Source organism: Crinia signifera, chromosome 5, assembly GCF_055691185.1.
Source record: "Crinia signifera chromosome 5, ASM5569118v1, whole genome shotgun sequence".
NCBI classification, from domain to species: Eukaryota; Metazoa; Chordata; class Amphibia; order Anura; family Myobatrachidae; genus Crinia; species Crinia signifera.
The window spans coordinates 166,779,515-166,796,493 of NC_139221.1; the positions used below are offsets into that span (position 1 = coordinate 166,779,515).

At 42.1% G+C, this 16,979-nt stretch overlaps 1 protein-coding gene across 3 annotated transcripts in view; it reads right to left on the reverse strand.

The window, feature by feature from the left end:
* Positions 1-16,979, reverse strand: part of GALNT1 (polypeptide N-acetylgalactosaminyltransferase 1) — a 205,261-nt gene that overhangs the window by 103,184 nt on the left and 85,098 nt on the right. For all 3 annotated transcript variants that reach the window (XM_083188257.1, XM_083188256.1, XM_083188258.1), the window contains exon 3: positions 4,831-5,005. In XM_083188257.1, the coding sequence (XP_083044383.1) occupies positions 4,831-5,005 (175 nt within the window). The remainder of the gene's footprint in view (positions 1-4,830; positions 5,006-16,979) is intronic.

Sequence of the window (16,979 nt, forward strand, 5' to 3'; positions counted from 1 at the left end):
TTGATTCCCACCGAGGACAACCATCTTCCCAGCTAAGGGTGGTTTCCTCACACACTATTTGTAAATGTCATAGCCAATAAAGATTAGTCTGTTCAAGTGTAAGGTGTGTATTTGTTAGCAATGTATATGCTGGTAAAGGAATGGCAAGTAGGGAAATATGTGTATATAGCAAAGTGAAAATGTTTGTATTAAGAAGTCTTCAAATTCATGGTGTAATACTGGATAGGACAATTATCATGAGCTTTGTAGATGACAGAGGACCAAATCGAGAAGGGGTAGCATATAAGTAACTTTAGGGTTCCATGTTGCAGGTATGTGGCTGGTTGGAGAATATGACCGTGCCACTCTCTCATCTCTGCTGAAGACTATAAACTGCCAAGTGACTAATTAATACATTTGAACCACTTCTTATTCTTCCCTCACCAAACCCATCTACTACTATCCATGCACAAGTTTTCATTTCCTATAAAATTTCCTAGATAAATAGAGAAGATGGAAAGTAAAATGGTAGCCAGTGATCCACCCAAATTGCTTCCTGAACCCTCTGGCACCTTGAGCTCATTAAGTGTCACAAATGAAGATAAAAGTATCTAAACTCTTCTCATTTGCCTACTCTACAACCTCTCCTCGCGATTCTATAACCTCACAAAATATAACCTCACAAAATAGGAAAGATCAGTCTCCTATGCACACCAACTAAAATCTGTAATCTCTATGAATCTACGGCATCTTTTCATACCTGTTTAAGCATTCAGAAATTGCTACCATACCGAAACCTCCCAAAACTCTGACCCGCCGTCTGAAATTACCACCATATTTCTCAGCTACCATGCCCGTTCAAGCTACTTCAGAGAAATGCCTACACTGGCCTCGAAGTTGCTTAATTCAAACAATTTACTGGACTCCTTTGAGTAACAATTTTGTGCCCAACAATACACAGAGACCGCATCAAGATAAAGAATGAGCTGGTCACTGCCAAGTCTAAAAGCCATAACGTGCTCTGCTGCTTTTCTGGTTGACTACCCTTCCCCTACAAATACTACAATCCCTAGGTCTCCACAACATAGCCCTTTCTAAGTTATCATTGTAACTATCCAGTAAATATTTCAGTGTTTGATTCTCTGAATCCTTCTCTTCTTCCCTACCTCTATCAGGTGGAGTACCACATCTCTTAGCATACTAATCACCTTTTAGATATCATCTTTATGCGGAATGCACTCAAATCTACCTTTTTCTCCCCAGATGTGTCACCAAATGACTTTCTGCCGTTTCAAAATCATCTTACATAAAATCTAGAAAACATATCCAAAATAGGACCACATTTTACACAGTACACTGCAAAAACTCAAACCCATGCACTCATTATCTCCCGCACTGATTACTGTCTCCCTAAAATCCATTTTGATTGCAGCTGATCTTCCTCTAACAACCAAACTGCACCAATATACATCTTGACCTATAGCCAAGTATCTTCATACCTAACCTCTCCAATCTGCACAGGATCTTTTATTACCCATTCCTACTCATGATTTTAGGGCTTTTTTTGGCTACACCCACCCTATATAGCATCTACCCATGGACATTAAAAGATTTTCTAGTCTTCAAGCATTTCCTGAAAACTTGCCTCTTCAGAAAAGCTCAATAGATTTCAGGGGTTAAGATCACTAGGTCTACAACAACTAGGTTGACAAGCATTAGGTCGACACCAGCACTAGGTAGACATGGGAAAGGTTGACATGGGAGTTTTCACCTTTTTGTAGTGAGCCGACATGTGCTGACAAGTGGAATTTTATGCCCAACCATGCACTAGGGTTCAGTGGGAGAATAAAATAGTGAGCCAACTGTAGCGAGCACAGTGAGCCATGTGAGGGGACGCGCTGCACTTTAGTGTCCATGTCGACATTTGGGACAAAAGAAGTCAAAAACTCCATGTTGACATTTTGACTGTTGACTTTCCCCACGACGACCTAATGCTTGCGTCGACATAACCTGATGTCAACCTTCATGTTAATGAACACTTTTGCAGGGATTAGCAATACATTTAAGTAATTTGTTGTACAGATTTTCCCCTATTCCTTCTGTAAAAGTGGTAACATGTTAGTTACCCTCTTCCTATAGATTGGGACGTCAGTCCTTTAGGACATTAGGTTGGGACGTCAGTCCTTTAGGAGGTTAGGGGTCTAGTGCCTGAGGGGTCTAGTTATAAAGGGTCATCTTCAAATTAATAGCAGCGTTATACCGGCGTTCTATTATTTAGAACTTCATTGGATATAGATTGTGAATTGACTCCTCTCTATATTCCATCAACAGGTAATCATACTTCAGATTTCTACTGCAGAACATCACAGCTGCTTGCACCAATTTAAACAGGGTAATCCTAATTCAGATTTCTACTGCAGAACATGGCTTTAAATCTGTGAAAGATGTTATTTGTGGTTTTATCTGTGCTATGACAAGAATTTAGAAATATTGGGATAGTGCGACTGCTCTTACATTTGTTAGGTCTGATTACCACCTTCTGCTGGTGGGGGAGGTGTATTGGGAGGGGCAGCTAATTCAGGATGGACATCTGTTTCTTTAGGCTTATATATTGAGTATAGGTTGGGACGTCACTCCTTTAGGACATTAGGGGTCTAGTGTCTGAAGGGTCTAGTTATAAAGGGTCATCTTTAAATTAATAGCAGCTTTATACCGGCACTAAACCAAAGGAAACCAGAAGGCAAACAACAAACCAACATTACTTCTGAAGGACTGCATTATAACCACAAAAGTCAGGAACATCATGTGGTCTCAACTAACCTTTGCCATGAGAACACCTGGACCAGGCCCACCACCCCTATAGCTGAGAACACCAGGACTACCACCAGCCCTACCCCTCATGGTGAGCATGGAGCTTTGAGGGGAAGCAGCAGGGCCAGCCTATGTAGCAACACTTCCCCCATCAATCCCTCCCGTCAGTCCCCTGCAAATATGTGTTCATGTCTTTTCTCTCCCCCACCGCTCCTGCAGCACACATCTACCCCACCATGTGATATTCCTGTAATGTGCACACCCTGCTAGCTCTAACCTATGCAGTGCACCAAGCTGGTTGCCTCAGATCGTTTCTCTGTGGGCAGGATGTGGGTCACATGGATGTTTCTGTGCAGGGTTTATCCTACTACTACATCTACTACACAAGTATTTGCTTTCCAATATATGCATTGGGTTCTTGTATGGCTCGCCTCCTACAGTGTAACCTTCGTAGTGCGCCCACCATGGCTGCCTCATATGGTGCACTAGTGGATGGGATGAAAAATACATGGACCTGAGTATACATTGAAAATCATCCATTTTGGGTAATTTCTTTTAGGGGTATTCTTTTACACCCAGGGTAATTCCTACGCAGAGCGCCTAAAATGGCTGCCGCACCTGGTACCTTGTCAGGGTGGAGTACACAACCCATGGAAGTTATTATCCAAAATGCTGCACCAATCCGGCATTATGCTCACTGTGTGCTCATGGGTTTCTTTTGTCTAAGACTTGTCTGTTACTGTACCACCAACATCCTATGCATACCTCCCAACATGACCCTCTCAAGGAGGGACACATTGCTCTGCTCCTGGGCTTCCCTCAATGTATGATTGCCATCACCTGTGTTAAAAGAACTTTCACAGCATGTGCCCTGTTCAACACAGGTGATTGTAGTCATACATTGAGAGGGAAGTCCAGGAGCAGAGCAATGTGTCCGTCCTGGAGAGGGTCATGTTGGGAGGTATGCCTCTGTATTATGTGCATTGTTTTTAATGTCTGTAAAGCGCTTTGAGTCCTGTTGGAGAAAGTGCGCTATATAAATTAAACTTACTTCCTGTCCTGTACACTACATACAAATTATTCATTGTACTCCAGTTAGGTCAGCTCTTTTGTGAGGCATTCAAAACAAGTTTTACATTTAGATATTAACCACTTTTTTTTGCGTTTAAGACATTGGCGAACACTGAACAATGTACTGTACTGAAAACACTATCAGAAAAGAAAGCGTGTCTCCAGCTTTTTAGCAATAATGCAGTTGTAAGATATCAGGCAAAAAGTCTTATCCAGAAAGATTTATTAAAAAAAGGGCAACGCTTTTAGTCCTTAGGTGGACTTAATCAGGGGTAAACGGATCTCCGGTAAAACGCTTGATTGGATGATGTGGTATATAGCCATATCATATGGTCACAAACGTGTAAGGTCCCTTTCATATTTCCAGGGAGGTGAAATGTACGGGGAAAAAAAACTAATAAAAAAAAACAAACCCTCTGAAATTCAGATCACAATCAATGTGTCTGGTTGTCTCAGAGTGAAAATCTTTGGAGAGAGTGTTGGCATGTGCCATTTTCACACTTAAAAACTTATGTTGTAAACATTGTGCTCCTTTTCCTTCCTTCAGGGAAGTCTAGCGTATGGGCTGCTCCTAATATTTAAACTTATTAATTTCTTTGTTAAAAAATACCTAATTTTATTGGATCAATTAGCGTGTATTGGAATATATATATATATATATTTATTTATTTTACACACACATCTCTAGCTCTCAAAAATGTTGCTAGAATTCTGAACAAGCTTTTGCCTTTTTTTAAAATATCGATTACTCAGATTTTTTCAGAGCTTAAAAGCAGACAATTATCTTGATCCTGCATCATAATTTATATTATATATACACAGGTTTTAAAGAAGGTACTGTAATCAGGCAACACTCTTTTGGCAGCATCCATTGATACATAATGAGCATTTGGCAGACCATTTTCTTAAAGTAGTTTCCTTTCCAATTATACACAGCTTTTAACATAGTAAACTATACAACACACTCACCCTTCTAGCCGGACATCAGGTAAAGATCTGTTGAGTGCTATCCTCTCACTAGCCATTAAGTTGAATTGATTAATTTTAAACATTTCCTTCATCTTCTCTTGGTCCTCTTTAGGAAGAACAACAGGTTTCCCCATTTCTCCGGGGCCTTCATGTGGTTTCTGAACAATACCAGGACCTGGGAAAAAAAAAGATGAATACAATTACCGAATAGTTTACCTCTGCTTTTTTGTGGAAAGGCTTTGTAAAATATATACACCAACATTATTTAGGTTTCAACCATTAAATTGCAAGTGTAATTTTGCAAAGTTCAACAATATTCAGGTGAAAAAATCGCAACGGAATATGCTGCGCTATATAAGAAACTGTTAATAAATAAAATAAATAAAAAAAAAAAAATAACCAACGGGTAAGTTCAGCTAATTACATGCAACATTGTGTAGAATATAAAAACACAAAAAACAATACGTAGTCATTAGGTCGATATAAACTATGTCAACCATTATGATGTTGACATAGTAAATTTCCTCCTGTCTGTTTACATTTTAACGAAGATGTGTATTCTACGTCACATGTGATGTTGCTATTGGCAACCAATCAAAAACTACTTATTTATTTAGCACCCTCTAGAAGATAGTAGACATGATCTGATTGGTTGCCCATAGCAACATCACATGTGAAGTAGAACACACATCTTAGTAAATTTCCCCCACAATGTGTTGCCATTCGGATAATGTGGGCATTAGGGTTAGGCTGCAGACGTGATGTGATAGTTAAGGCTAGCCTGAAAGAGATGGTTAGGGTAATGTATTAGAGCCTTGATGGCTAACCTTGACACTCCAGATGTTTTTAAACGACATCCCAGCATGCTCTGCATCAGATTTAGCATGGCCGAAATAGCACAACTGAAGCAGAGCATGCTGGGATGTGTAGTTTAAAAACCTGGAGTGTCAAGATAAGCCATCAAAGTACTAGAGCAGTGTCAGGGAACTCGGTCCTCATTACCCCACGCAGTGCATGTTTTGCAGGTCTCCTCACAGAATCACAAGTGAAATAATTAACTCCACTTGAGGACCTTATAAAATGTGTCTGAGTAATTAGTACACCTGTGCACCTGCTGAGTTACTAGCAAAACATGCACTGTGTGGGGTAATGAGGACCGAGTTCCCTGACCACTGTACTAGAAGTTATGGGAGAGATACCAGAATGTCAGAGGTCACTATCTAGAGTGAAAAAATACATGACTGCCGGACCCTGGAAAAAGCACTAGCACAGCTGTAGCCGTCAGAAGCAGGTAACTGATCATGAATGCGAACATGGGGGGTTATTCAGATTCACTCGGAAAGTCACAATCACTCTCAAATTGACAAAACCATATGCACCGCAGGTGTGGCTGATGTACAATAACATATGCATTTAGCGTTCGATTTGGGTGTTTTATTGTTTCTGTGCAGTGTAAATACTGGCTGCTTTATTTTTACACTGCAATATAGATATCAGTTTAATGTAAGAACCCCACCCAAATCTAACTCTCTGCACATGTTACATCAGCCCCACCTGCAGTGCATATGGTTGTCCATTTCAGAGTGATTGTGCCTTTCCGAGTAAATCAGAATAACCTCCATGATGTGAACATATCATACCACACACTAAAATACAATTTATAGAATTTGAGGTCATTAGAGGGCATTCTTAAATGCACAATGTCAATTGTCATTACTTTTTAAAGCATAACCGATGATTTAAGAGAGCATTTGCCATTAAAATCATGCTAGGACAGTAAATCAGATAAAAAGCAAACAAAGCCTCTGTATGCAATGGAATGTTTTTGACCTGGAGGCACACTCACTAACCAGTGGATTGTCTAAGCCCTCCAATCATTGTTGTCTTTTTGCAATGGATTTAAAATGGCAAGAAAAATTGATTCTAAGCAAGCCGTGATGTTTAGATTAGCTTTAACTGTACCATGAATAGATGTATACTACACTTATTAGAAATGCAGTTAACATCATTATGAGCAGATTTGCTTAAATTAGGATTTTTTGCAAGGGGAATGCACCAGTTTAGCACCAATGTTTCAAATTTTGGACATGTGTGGTGGAAATTAAAACTTTTGTGGTGTGAACGGATACATTTTCAAAAAAAGAAGGAGTACAATTTAAGGGACCTATTTAAAAAGCAATGAAAAGAGAAGAGAGGGGAGAATGAGTTTGTGGAGAAGTTGCCTGTGGCAACCAATCAACGATTTAAAAATTATCAAGTAAATTCTATCAAATTTATAAGTAGCGTTTGATTGTGGCAACTTCTCCACATTCTCACTTGTTGAATTGTTTTCTCTGCTTCATAGATAGACCCATAACATTTCTAATTTCCACAATGCTTGGGATAAGAAGTGTAGTAATGTCACTTCCGGCTTCCAGTGCATGGAGGAAGACGCGGCTCTCACAGCTCCTCTCCGTGCCCCTGTAACTTTGCTATTTTTACACGGCATTATCGCCTCCAGATCCTCTGGACCCTCTCCGTCTGTCCCCTCTCCCTCCCGCTGATGGACCGCTTTATGACAGCGACACAGCCACCACGCTCACAACAGCAGAGCGGGCAGCAGGTGAAGCGAGGACAGGCCCCAAAAATGGTGCCAGATGGCAAGATCTCCTCTCCCCCCCCCCCCCCCCCCGGCATCTAAGAAGGCAATGGCGGAAGACTACAGTGAGGAAGGAGATTCTGGCTCTCCACAGAATGGCATCCCGTTGACATATGACGACATGGTCGACGCAATCACCTCCACCATGGCCCCTCTACTTTCCAAGGCGGTGAGTGACATAACCACAGTTACACTGCCTGACACAGAGGGTGGACTCTGCTGAAAACAATATTGGCACACTAGCACACAATCTGGCTAACGCGCAGTGTGAGATTAAGCGATTGGAAAAAGAAAATTACACTATTATCAACAGGCTGGAAGAGATTGAAAATTGCCCTACGAGAAATAATCTCAGGCTTGTTAGATTACCAGAAGCAGTAAAAGGGCAGGCCTTGGAGTCATTTGTGGGCCTCACTCTACCACTCCTGCTTGGGGTTAAAGATGAATGCGCCTCCATGGTGGTAGAAATAGTCCACCGCCTAGGCCCCTCTCCACGCTCTAACGACACCCAACCCAGGGTTACCATTTTCAAGTGTTTAAGTTACACTCACAAGTTGATTCTTTGGAAAGCCTCCAGGAAGATAAATATGCTGAAATGGGAGGGCCATACCCTCCGTCTATTTCAGGACTTCTCCACAGAAGTTACCAAGGCTCTAAAGGCTTTCGGACCAGTGTGCAGCCAACTGATTAAAGAAAAGACCAAATTTGCCCTAATCTACCCTGCAAAGTTGAAAATATTCCTCAGAGACACCCAGCATCATTTTACTTTGCCGGCAGAAGCAATGGAGTATCTGAAAGAAGGGAAAAAGCTAGGGAGGAAGACATTTCAGATACAACATAAATCTGCTTCTCCTTACATTTGATATTCTTCATATTATGTGGCCACACTAATCCTACTTGGATAAGGTCATAGTGTCTTGCAGTTGAGTTTCTTTTTTGGATGTTTGCAAATTTGAGCATTCAAGGTCTTTGTTCAGTTTCTAACCAGTTAAGAGAGACTACATACCCCATATCCAAGAAGCTCACTTGACACCTCCAGAAATACTGAAGTTACAAATGTTAGGCTGGAAGTTGCTAGCTAGCGCAGCATATAATTCTTAGGCTAGAGGAGTAGTCATAATGATCAAAATAAATATCCCCCATGAGCTAATTAAAATAACTGCTGACCCCGAGGGCAGGTATGTTATAGCCCATACTATAATTCATTCCACGAAATTCACATTATGCAATATCTATGCACCCACTGTATATAAAAAGTCCTTCTTTCACCAAATACTGAGAGAGCTGACCCCCCATATGCACACTAACTTGATGGTTTGTGGGGATTTCAACTTCGTTTCAGATACTTACTTAGACAAATCCTCCAAGTGCAAAAAGACCCCAAATCTCCCTGCCCTAGGAGTACCACAGTTTGCTGATAGTTTAAGGCTAATAGGAGGAAAATTCTTTGGATGTAGGGTTGAAAGTCCTCCAAATGTCTGTCAATCGGTAGCACACCACACATTTTCGAGGATCGATTACTTGCTATTATCAGAAACTCTTCTTAGAAGAGTTACAGCCACGGAGATGGAACCTATTACCATTTCGGACCACTCTCTGCTTTGGTTCCAACTACAGATAAAACGATGAACCCTACTCCAGATCCAATTGGAGATTCCCCAATCATCTTCTGATGTCAGAGGTCTTTAAAACTAAACTAAAAGCAGATTGGAAAGAATTTAGTGATAGCAACCAGTCGCATGCTGACACTAACCCTTCCCTATTCTGCCAAACTGCCAAGGCAGTTTTGAGAGGCAATATTATTTCATATATTGCAAAACTAAATAAGAACTACTCAGCAAAATTTTTATCCCTGCAACAGACACTAACTCAGGCATACTCCCAGTACCAAAAGGATTCCACTCCTGCTAATCGCCAATACCACCTTTTGGCTAACACTCATTTTAATGAATATCTCCAAATTAAAGGGAATAAACACTTATACAGTACAAACTACCGTTCCCATTGCTTCGGTAATAAAATGGGCAAACTCCTCAAAAACATTCTTAATGGCTCTAGACCTTCTGCAGTAGTACACCCCCTAAAGCGAGCTGATGGTTCGCTTACAACATCCAACAAACAAATTGCCCAAGAAATGATGGGCTTCTACTCTAAACTTTATGCTAAACCTTCCTCGACCCCATCACAACCTGAAGATAGCGTTAATACCTTCTACTCAAAAATAAACTTCCCGAAACTACTCCCTGATACAGTATCACCTTTAACCACGCCCATTACAGCAGAGGAGGTGACGAGGGTAATTAAGTCCCTAATAAAGGGGAAAGCCCTGGGTCCTAATGGTTTTGGCAGCAGCTTTTATAAATTTATGTTACCCCTTATTCAAGATCCTTTGGTCAAAGCCTTCAACTATATATTAAGTAATAACTCACTTCCACAACACTTTAATTCCGTCTATATTAAAACCCTTCCTAAACCTGGAAGAGACTTGACCTCCCCGGGATCCTATAGGCCGATTTCACTTTTGAACTCGGACTATAAGATCTTGGCAAAAATTATGACATTCGGTAGTAAATGTTAGGAAAGTAATTGCGGCCATTTTACGCACCAAGACCAAATCTAGCCATTCCCCCCCCCCCCCCCGGTATCATCATGTCAATTGACGCAGAGAAGGCCTTCGACCTTGTTCAATGGGCCCACCTCCATTCTACGATAAAACATTTTGGCTTCCCAGACGATTTCATAAACTAGATAAGACTTCTTTATACTACCCCTGTTTCACAAGTTATTTGCAATGGCCAAATCTCCGATTACTTTCAACTACACAAAGGGAGGAGGCAGGGTTGCCCCCTCTCCCCCCTCCTTTTTGCCATAGCGATTGAGCAGTTGGCTCTTCTCCTGCGTCAATCCCCGAATTTTACTGGTATATCAATTAATGATTATACTTTAAAAGTTTCACTTTTCGCTGACGACATGCTCCTTTTTGTCACAAACCCCTCAATATCTATACCCACCATTGTTAAACTCATAGATGAATTTGGAAAAATTTCAGGTTATAAGGCTAAACTGCTCAAGGTAGGGAAATACACGGCTCCCTTATCCTCATCCCCACTCTTCGACCAATTCAAATGAGCTCACTCACAAATTAAATATTTGGGCATAAACATTACCGATAATACTGATAATTTATACAAAGCTAATTTCTCCCCCTCCATCAATAAGATAAGCACACTATTGAATGCCTGGATGAATTTGCCGCTCTCTCTCCTTGGCAGAACGGCAGCGATTAAGTCTATTATTTTTCCTAAATTGTTTTACATTATACAATTACTCCCTATTGCCTTAAACTACAATGATATTCGCTCTATAAACTCTCAACTTTCTAAATTTCTTTGGAAGGGTAGCGGACCCAGATTGGCACTAGCTAAATTGATGCTTCCTAGACAAAAAGGAGGACTTCGTATACCCGATTTTAAATCATACTCCATGGCTGTTTTTTAGGTATGCAAGCGACTGGTTACTAGAAAAACCTGTTTATACAGATCTTAATTTAGACTACGCACTTTCACCCATATTCCCCTGCGGCTTTGTTACACTTGAAGGCCTCTGACATCCCGAGAGAAATAAAGACTAATATAATATTTAAGGACACATACTATAATTGGTTGACTTTGCACAAAAAAACTTGAGTCTTTCCCTTACATCCCTCTGTGGGGTAACCCCAAATTTCCTCCCTCCCTCATGAATACTGCGTTCCAAGGATGGAAACAGAAAGGTCTCTCCTTAGTCTTGAAGGTCTTCGACCCTGGGAGAAATATTATCCCCTTTGACGATTTCGCGCAGCTTTACTCAATCCTTAACTCCCAATTTTATTTATACCTGCAGGTAAGACATTATGCTCTTTCACTAAAATAAATTAAATATCCTGTATCCCCTGCTGATAGAAGCTAGCATACACCCACATAATCAAGCCCCAAGTTTATTATCGAATTGGCTTCAAAAGCTCCCACTTGTACATGGCACTCCGGATTGTATTTTATCAAAATATTGTTTGTACTCTAAGTTTCTGGGTTTGGCTTATTTACAGGAAAGTCATAAAATTTCTGCATAGATCCTTTATTTTCCCAGCTCAAAGAAAGTATATGGTTCCTGATGAGACTGGACGATGTTATAAGTGCTCTATGACCAATGCGAAATTCCTCCATTGCTTTTGGGACTGCTCCAAAGTAAGACGATTTTGGAACAAAACTGTTAACTATGTAAAAATGATTCTACATGCCGACTTCCCGCTTGCTCCTGAAGTTTGCCTCTTATTTCAGTTCGACACTGTCTCTCAATCCCACTATCCGACATAACATACCTATTTTGGTTATCATTTTTACCTGGGATTTTATTTGGTCTTATAATTTTTTATCTCTATCTTGGTCCCTGCTACCATTCATTAAGATGATAAACCATATGAGCTTCAAAACAAAAGCATGTACAGCCAGGCGCTGCACAAGTCTGTCAGTGTTGTTAACCATAATGCAAACTAAAGCAAAATCTCTGTTCCGTGTTATAGAAGCACACGGCCCAACCAGCTGTGCTCATCTCACATCAAGCAATCATCAGATGAATTCAATAACCATGATCAGCATATCATGGCACCCCCTGTGTGTGGATTTTAGGTCAACTCAACCATCCTCCACAGAACACAGGTAATATTTCGAAAAAAAAATTCCATTGTTAGCGTAAAAAAAATTGAAAAAGTTAGTCTCATTAAGACCCTGGGGTGCTAAAGTGTCTAGTTTGTAGATCCAACTGGCTTCAACCGTTTTTAAAAGAAGGATCCAGTCGCCGCCACATTTAGGTTGAGGAACCCAGTCGATGAGACGGCATCTCAAACTTGGCACTGGATGTCCCATTAGAAGGAAGTGGCGGGGCACTGGTTGGTCAGTTTTGTTAGTATCCAATGCCACGCGAATGCTTCTCCTATGGTTGGCCATCTTTTCACGAAAACACCTAGAAGTCATTCCGACATATGCCAAACCACATGGACAAGTAAGCATGTAAATTACGTGGCCCATGCGACAGTGAAGCCTAAATTTGATGGATATTGATTTCCCCAAATGCAGGTGTGGCAAGGTGGAACCAATAAGCATAGAGCTGCATGTAATGCAACCGCTACAACGGTAACAGCCCGGTTTTTGGATGTTTAGCCATGTAGCATTGGGTGCAGTTTGTGGGCTCACCGTAGGTCTCATAAGGTTCTGTTTTAAGTTCGGACCAAGTCTGTAGGCCATAATCTTGAAGTTTGAGGGTTTTGTCTGCCGCCACAATTGGCCAGTGTTGTTGCAGACTCTGTTGGATCTGATGTGACACGTGGTTGTACGTGTTGGTGAACATCATCTGTTTTTGTTGACTAATTTGAGTCCTTGACAGATTTTTTGCCTTTTGCAGACATCTTTGGACCACTGCCTTAGAGTAGCCCCTTTCGGTGAATTTGGCAGACATCTCATTGAGTTGAATCTGCAAAATGTCACTCTCAGTGTTCCTTATCACTCACATAAACTGCAAAACTGGTAAGTGGTCTTTAAGTTCTGGTGGGTGTTGACTGGTTGCGGCCAGAAGGGTGTTGCAGTCAGTTGTCTTCCTAAAAAGGCACATCTGTATCTGTCCATCTCAGAGTAATGTTGATTTCCAAGAAGTTAATGGAATGAGCATCAATCTGATGGGTGAATTGGATAGGATGCACCCCATCATTTAGAATCACCATCATCTCAAGGAATTAGATTTGTGTGCCACCCCATAGCAAGAAAATGTCATCAATGTATTGTTTAAAGAACTTGAATGATTTGAATCGTGGGAAAACTTACACGTTTTCATAACTAATCATAAACGAGCCTGCATATGACGTTGCCAGGTTTGATCCAATGGCTGTCCCAGACGTTTGCACACAATATGAATCACCATACATAAAGTGGTTACAGGTGAGTACCAGTGTTGCCAACTCAATCACAAAATCAGTTCGGGGCACCAGTGAAGTCCTTGTGTCCAACAGGGTACGGAGTATTTGTAATCCATCTGTGTGAGGTATAACAGTATATAATGAGTGAACGCCCATGGTCCCAAAAAAAAAGGGGGTTCAGAGGTGATGTCAGTCTCTTTCAGTTTTACAAGGAAATCACTAGCGTCTCAGCTGTAACTCTCACTCGCGGTGATCAGAGATCGCACAAATTTGTCAGTGTATATTGCTAATGGCTGTAGCAATGAATTCCTGGCAGAGATTATAGGTCTGCCAGGTGGCTGAGTTACATAAGTGGTCAGTAACCAGGTTGTTTATTCCGTTACTCCCAGAATACTGAACTGCCGATATCTCCAGTCATAAAAATCTGCAAACATTGAATAGCCCCCTTAGCCTACAAATTGCTGCAAAAATAATATAGTAACGTCCCGTTTTGCAGTACTTAAATGGATTGCCAAGATTAAAATAAATTTGTCACAAGGTGTTATAAGTACATTAAATTGGCTGCTAGTTTAAAGCTGAGGTGTCACAACATGGTTTTATGTAGCATAAATGTGCAACGCTACAAACCATTTAAAAATGAGTGCCTAGCCTTGTGGGAGCTAGGCCATGCCCATTATTTTGCATGGTATTTGTTTTACCATAACATTTTTTGGGGGAGCATTGCCACTGATTGGTTGGCCGTCCCTGACTTATCACATTTAGATGGTGTAAGGCAGGGGTAGCCAACTCCAGTCCTCAAAAGCTACCAACAGTTCACGGTTTCCAGCTCACCTTGCAGGTACACAGGTGCACTCATTACTGGCTAGCACATTTTAAAAGATCCACAGGTGGAGCCAATTACTTTACTTGTGATTCTGTGAAAAGACCTGGAAAACGTTAACTGTCGGTAGCTCTCGAGGACTGGAGTTGGCTACCCCTGGTGGAAGGCTATTAAAAAGTTAGAGCATCAGGGACAAGATCTTGTATATGAAAACAAAAAAAAAAAAAAAAGTTAGATGGGCTGCCTGATATGGTTTGCTCCACAGTTAAAAGGAAGAAAAAAACCTCTCCCACTGGTCATAGTTTTAAATGTACTGTACGAAAAGACTTTCCAAATTTTGATACGTTAGTGAAAAAAAAAAAATAGATTGATTTTCTCTGGTCCTTCGAAAGAGGGGGCACAAATTGGAGCAATTCGACTGTTGATCAGTTTAGATGCCTGTAAGCAGGTGCTAAAAAGTCCGTTGTTTGGGTACCCTAACTACAAATTTGTTGCGTGGGTGCTCTGCTTACCATTTGTATTGTAAAATGAGTTTGTCCCAAGAAAATTATAAATTTTTTTTAAACGTCTGGTCTTCAAACATGAAAAAAGAAAAAGGAAGACTACAGATGCCATTTATTTACTTGAATGCCTCCTATAACAGACACTTCAAGGAAGCAACTTAGTTGTTTATCAGCTATGCTGCCCATTCCTATTAACATACCTAAAAGCACCAGGTTAACCCTGTCAAAAGCAGCTAAAACTGCTGCTTTTAGGTGTGTCAACATACTGGTTAGAGCACTCAAACAATGGACTATTAATAAATATTTGTCAGGCTTAGCATGCTGCACCCACTGTAGTCTGTTCTAGGCTGACAGAAATGGAAACCAGTGTTGTCACCCTGCTGAACATTTAGAGAAAGTCAATAGTCAAACATTATCGGCAGAATGGTTCACACCAAAAAGCTTAGCGAGTTTGAACATAGCATTGCAATAGGATGCCACCTGTCCAATAAGCCTGTACTAAAATAAGTGCTTGAGATGCTGCTAGTCAACTAAGGTAAGTGATATTGTGCTTAAAAACATAAGTTCATTTTTGGAGTTGTGTGTGGAAGTAGTCCACTAGCCTGCACTTGAGACCAAGAACACTGTGCAGATAAAACCTACTGCCTACTTCCAGCTGAGGAAGCCGCTGAAACGAAATAGAGGCGAAGAAACGCGTTCTGGAGCCTGCTCTGCCCAGACCATTGCCAGTCGATACCACTGCGGATTACAAATATCCCAATTAGGATTGGACAGTCCCAGTACCTGGAGCAGAACCCCTCCAACAAAGGGAGTGGACATCCACTGTATTACACTTGGCAGTTCTTGCTCAGATATAGGATCTGGAACTTTCACCCTGAGACACAAGTGGGACCATTCATTGCGGACTGGTAACTATTTGCTCACAGCATTTATTGTCTCATAAAGCAATATATACAGCCTAAGCCTCATAGCCAGCCTGTGTCTAGCTCACTATATGTTAAATGTTGTTTGTCCTGTGTCACGGCCTGGACTGTCTGTGTTCCCGGCACTGACCTGGGTGCGCCAGTGGAGGGCGCAGGGAACTGGAAGCGAGGAGGCTTAAGATAGCTGGAGCTCATGCACGGAGACAGGAGGGAGATGAACTGCCGGGGACACAGGGGATTGGCTGAAACCTAAAGCGGAGGCGCGGGGTCTAAGCCGACAGTGGTATTCACCAGGGACCCCCGCAAGGGGATATGGACTTCGCTGCAACTGCCGACCAGGTCGCGGCCCTCTGCCCAGGTTCCCCTGTGGCTTTGGCGGAGTTGAGGCACGAGAGTCTTTTAACGGGGTACTTAAACCATCGATGGTGGTCGATGGCACTGAATGCTATACAGCAACACGGAGGGTACTTGAGAGATGAGTGATGCGGCCTGGAAGCCGAGGATGACACGGGGGTAACACAGAGGGACGCTGGAGATACTGGAGACACTTGGTGACACTGGGGCGGCTAGGGAGCCGATACCTGAGGTCTCTGGGGATCGCTGGAGCGGCTAGGGAGCCGGTACTTGAGATCACTGGGGATCGCTGGAGCGGCTAGGGAGCCGGTATTTGAGATCACTGAGGATCGCTGGAGCGGCCTGAGAGCCGAGGGGAGACGGGTAGAGAACCCACGGATAACCGGACACTGAGAGAGTAACCTGGGCTGCACGAGAAGACAGGATCACACGGCAGATGGAAACACGTGAAGACTTCTGGCAGGAGTGGAATAACCAGGACGCTGAGAGTAACACAGGTGACAGCGGACTCAGGAAACCGGACCTCTGGAGCACGTGGGGAGTCTTGACAGGAGCTTAACGCTGGAGAACTCACAGGTAAACTGACGAGTTGTTCAAGACAAGGAGGAGACTGTGAGCTGGGTTTTTATCCCTCCAGGTGATGAGGGAATCAGACGCAGGTGATGGAATTAGCCGCAGCAGCAGCACACAGACCAGGAAGTGAGTTGGAGCTTACCTGGATCATGTGACCCGCAGCTTGATCAGGGAATACACCTGGAGCTCACAGTGACGCAGGGGCGACTTAGAAGCAAAAGACATCACGCCAGGGATTGCCGACTGTGCCGGCAGCTGACCTACGGAGGACACTACCCCAGCGTGCCGGTAAGGGGCGCATGCGAGCAGTGCGAGAACCGGGGTTCATGACATCCTGTTTGTCATATTTGAGGGTAAAATTTACATGTAAATGCACATTTTTCTATTTTATGAT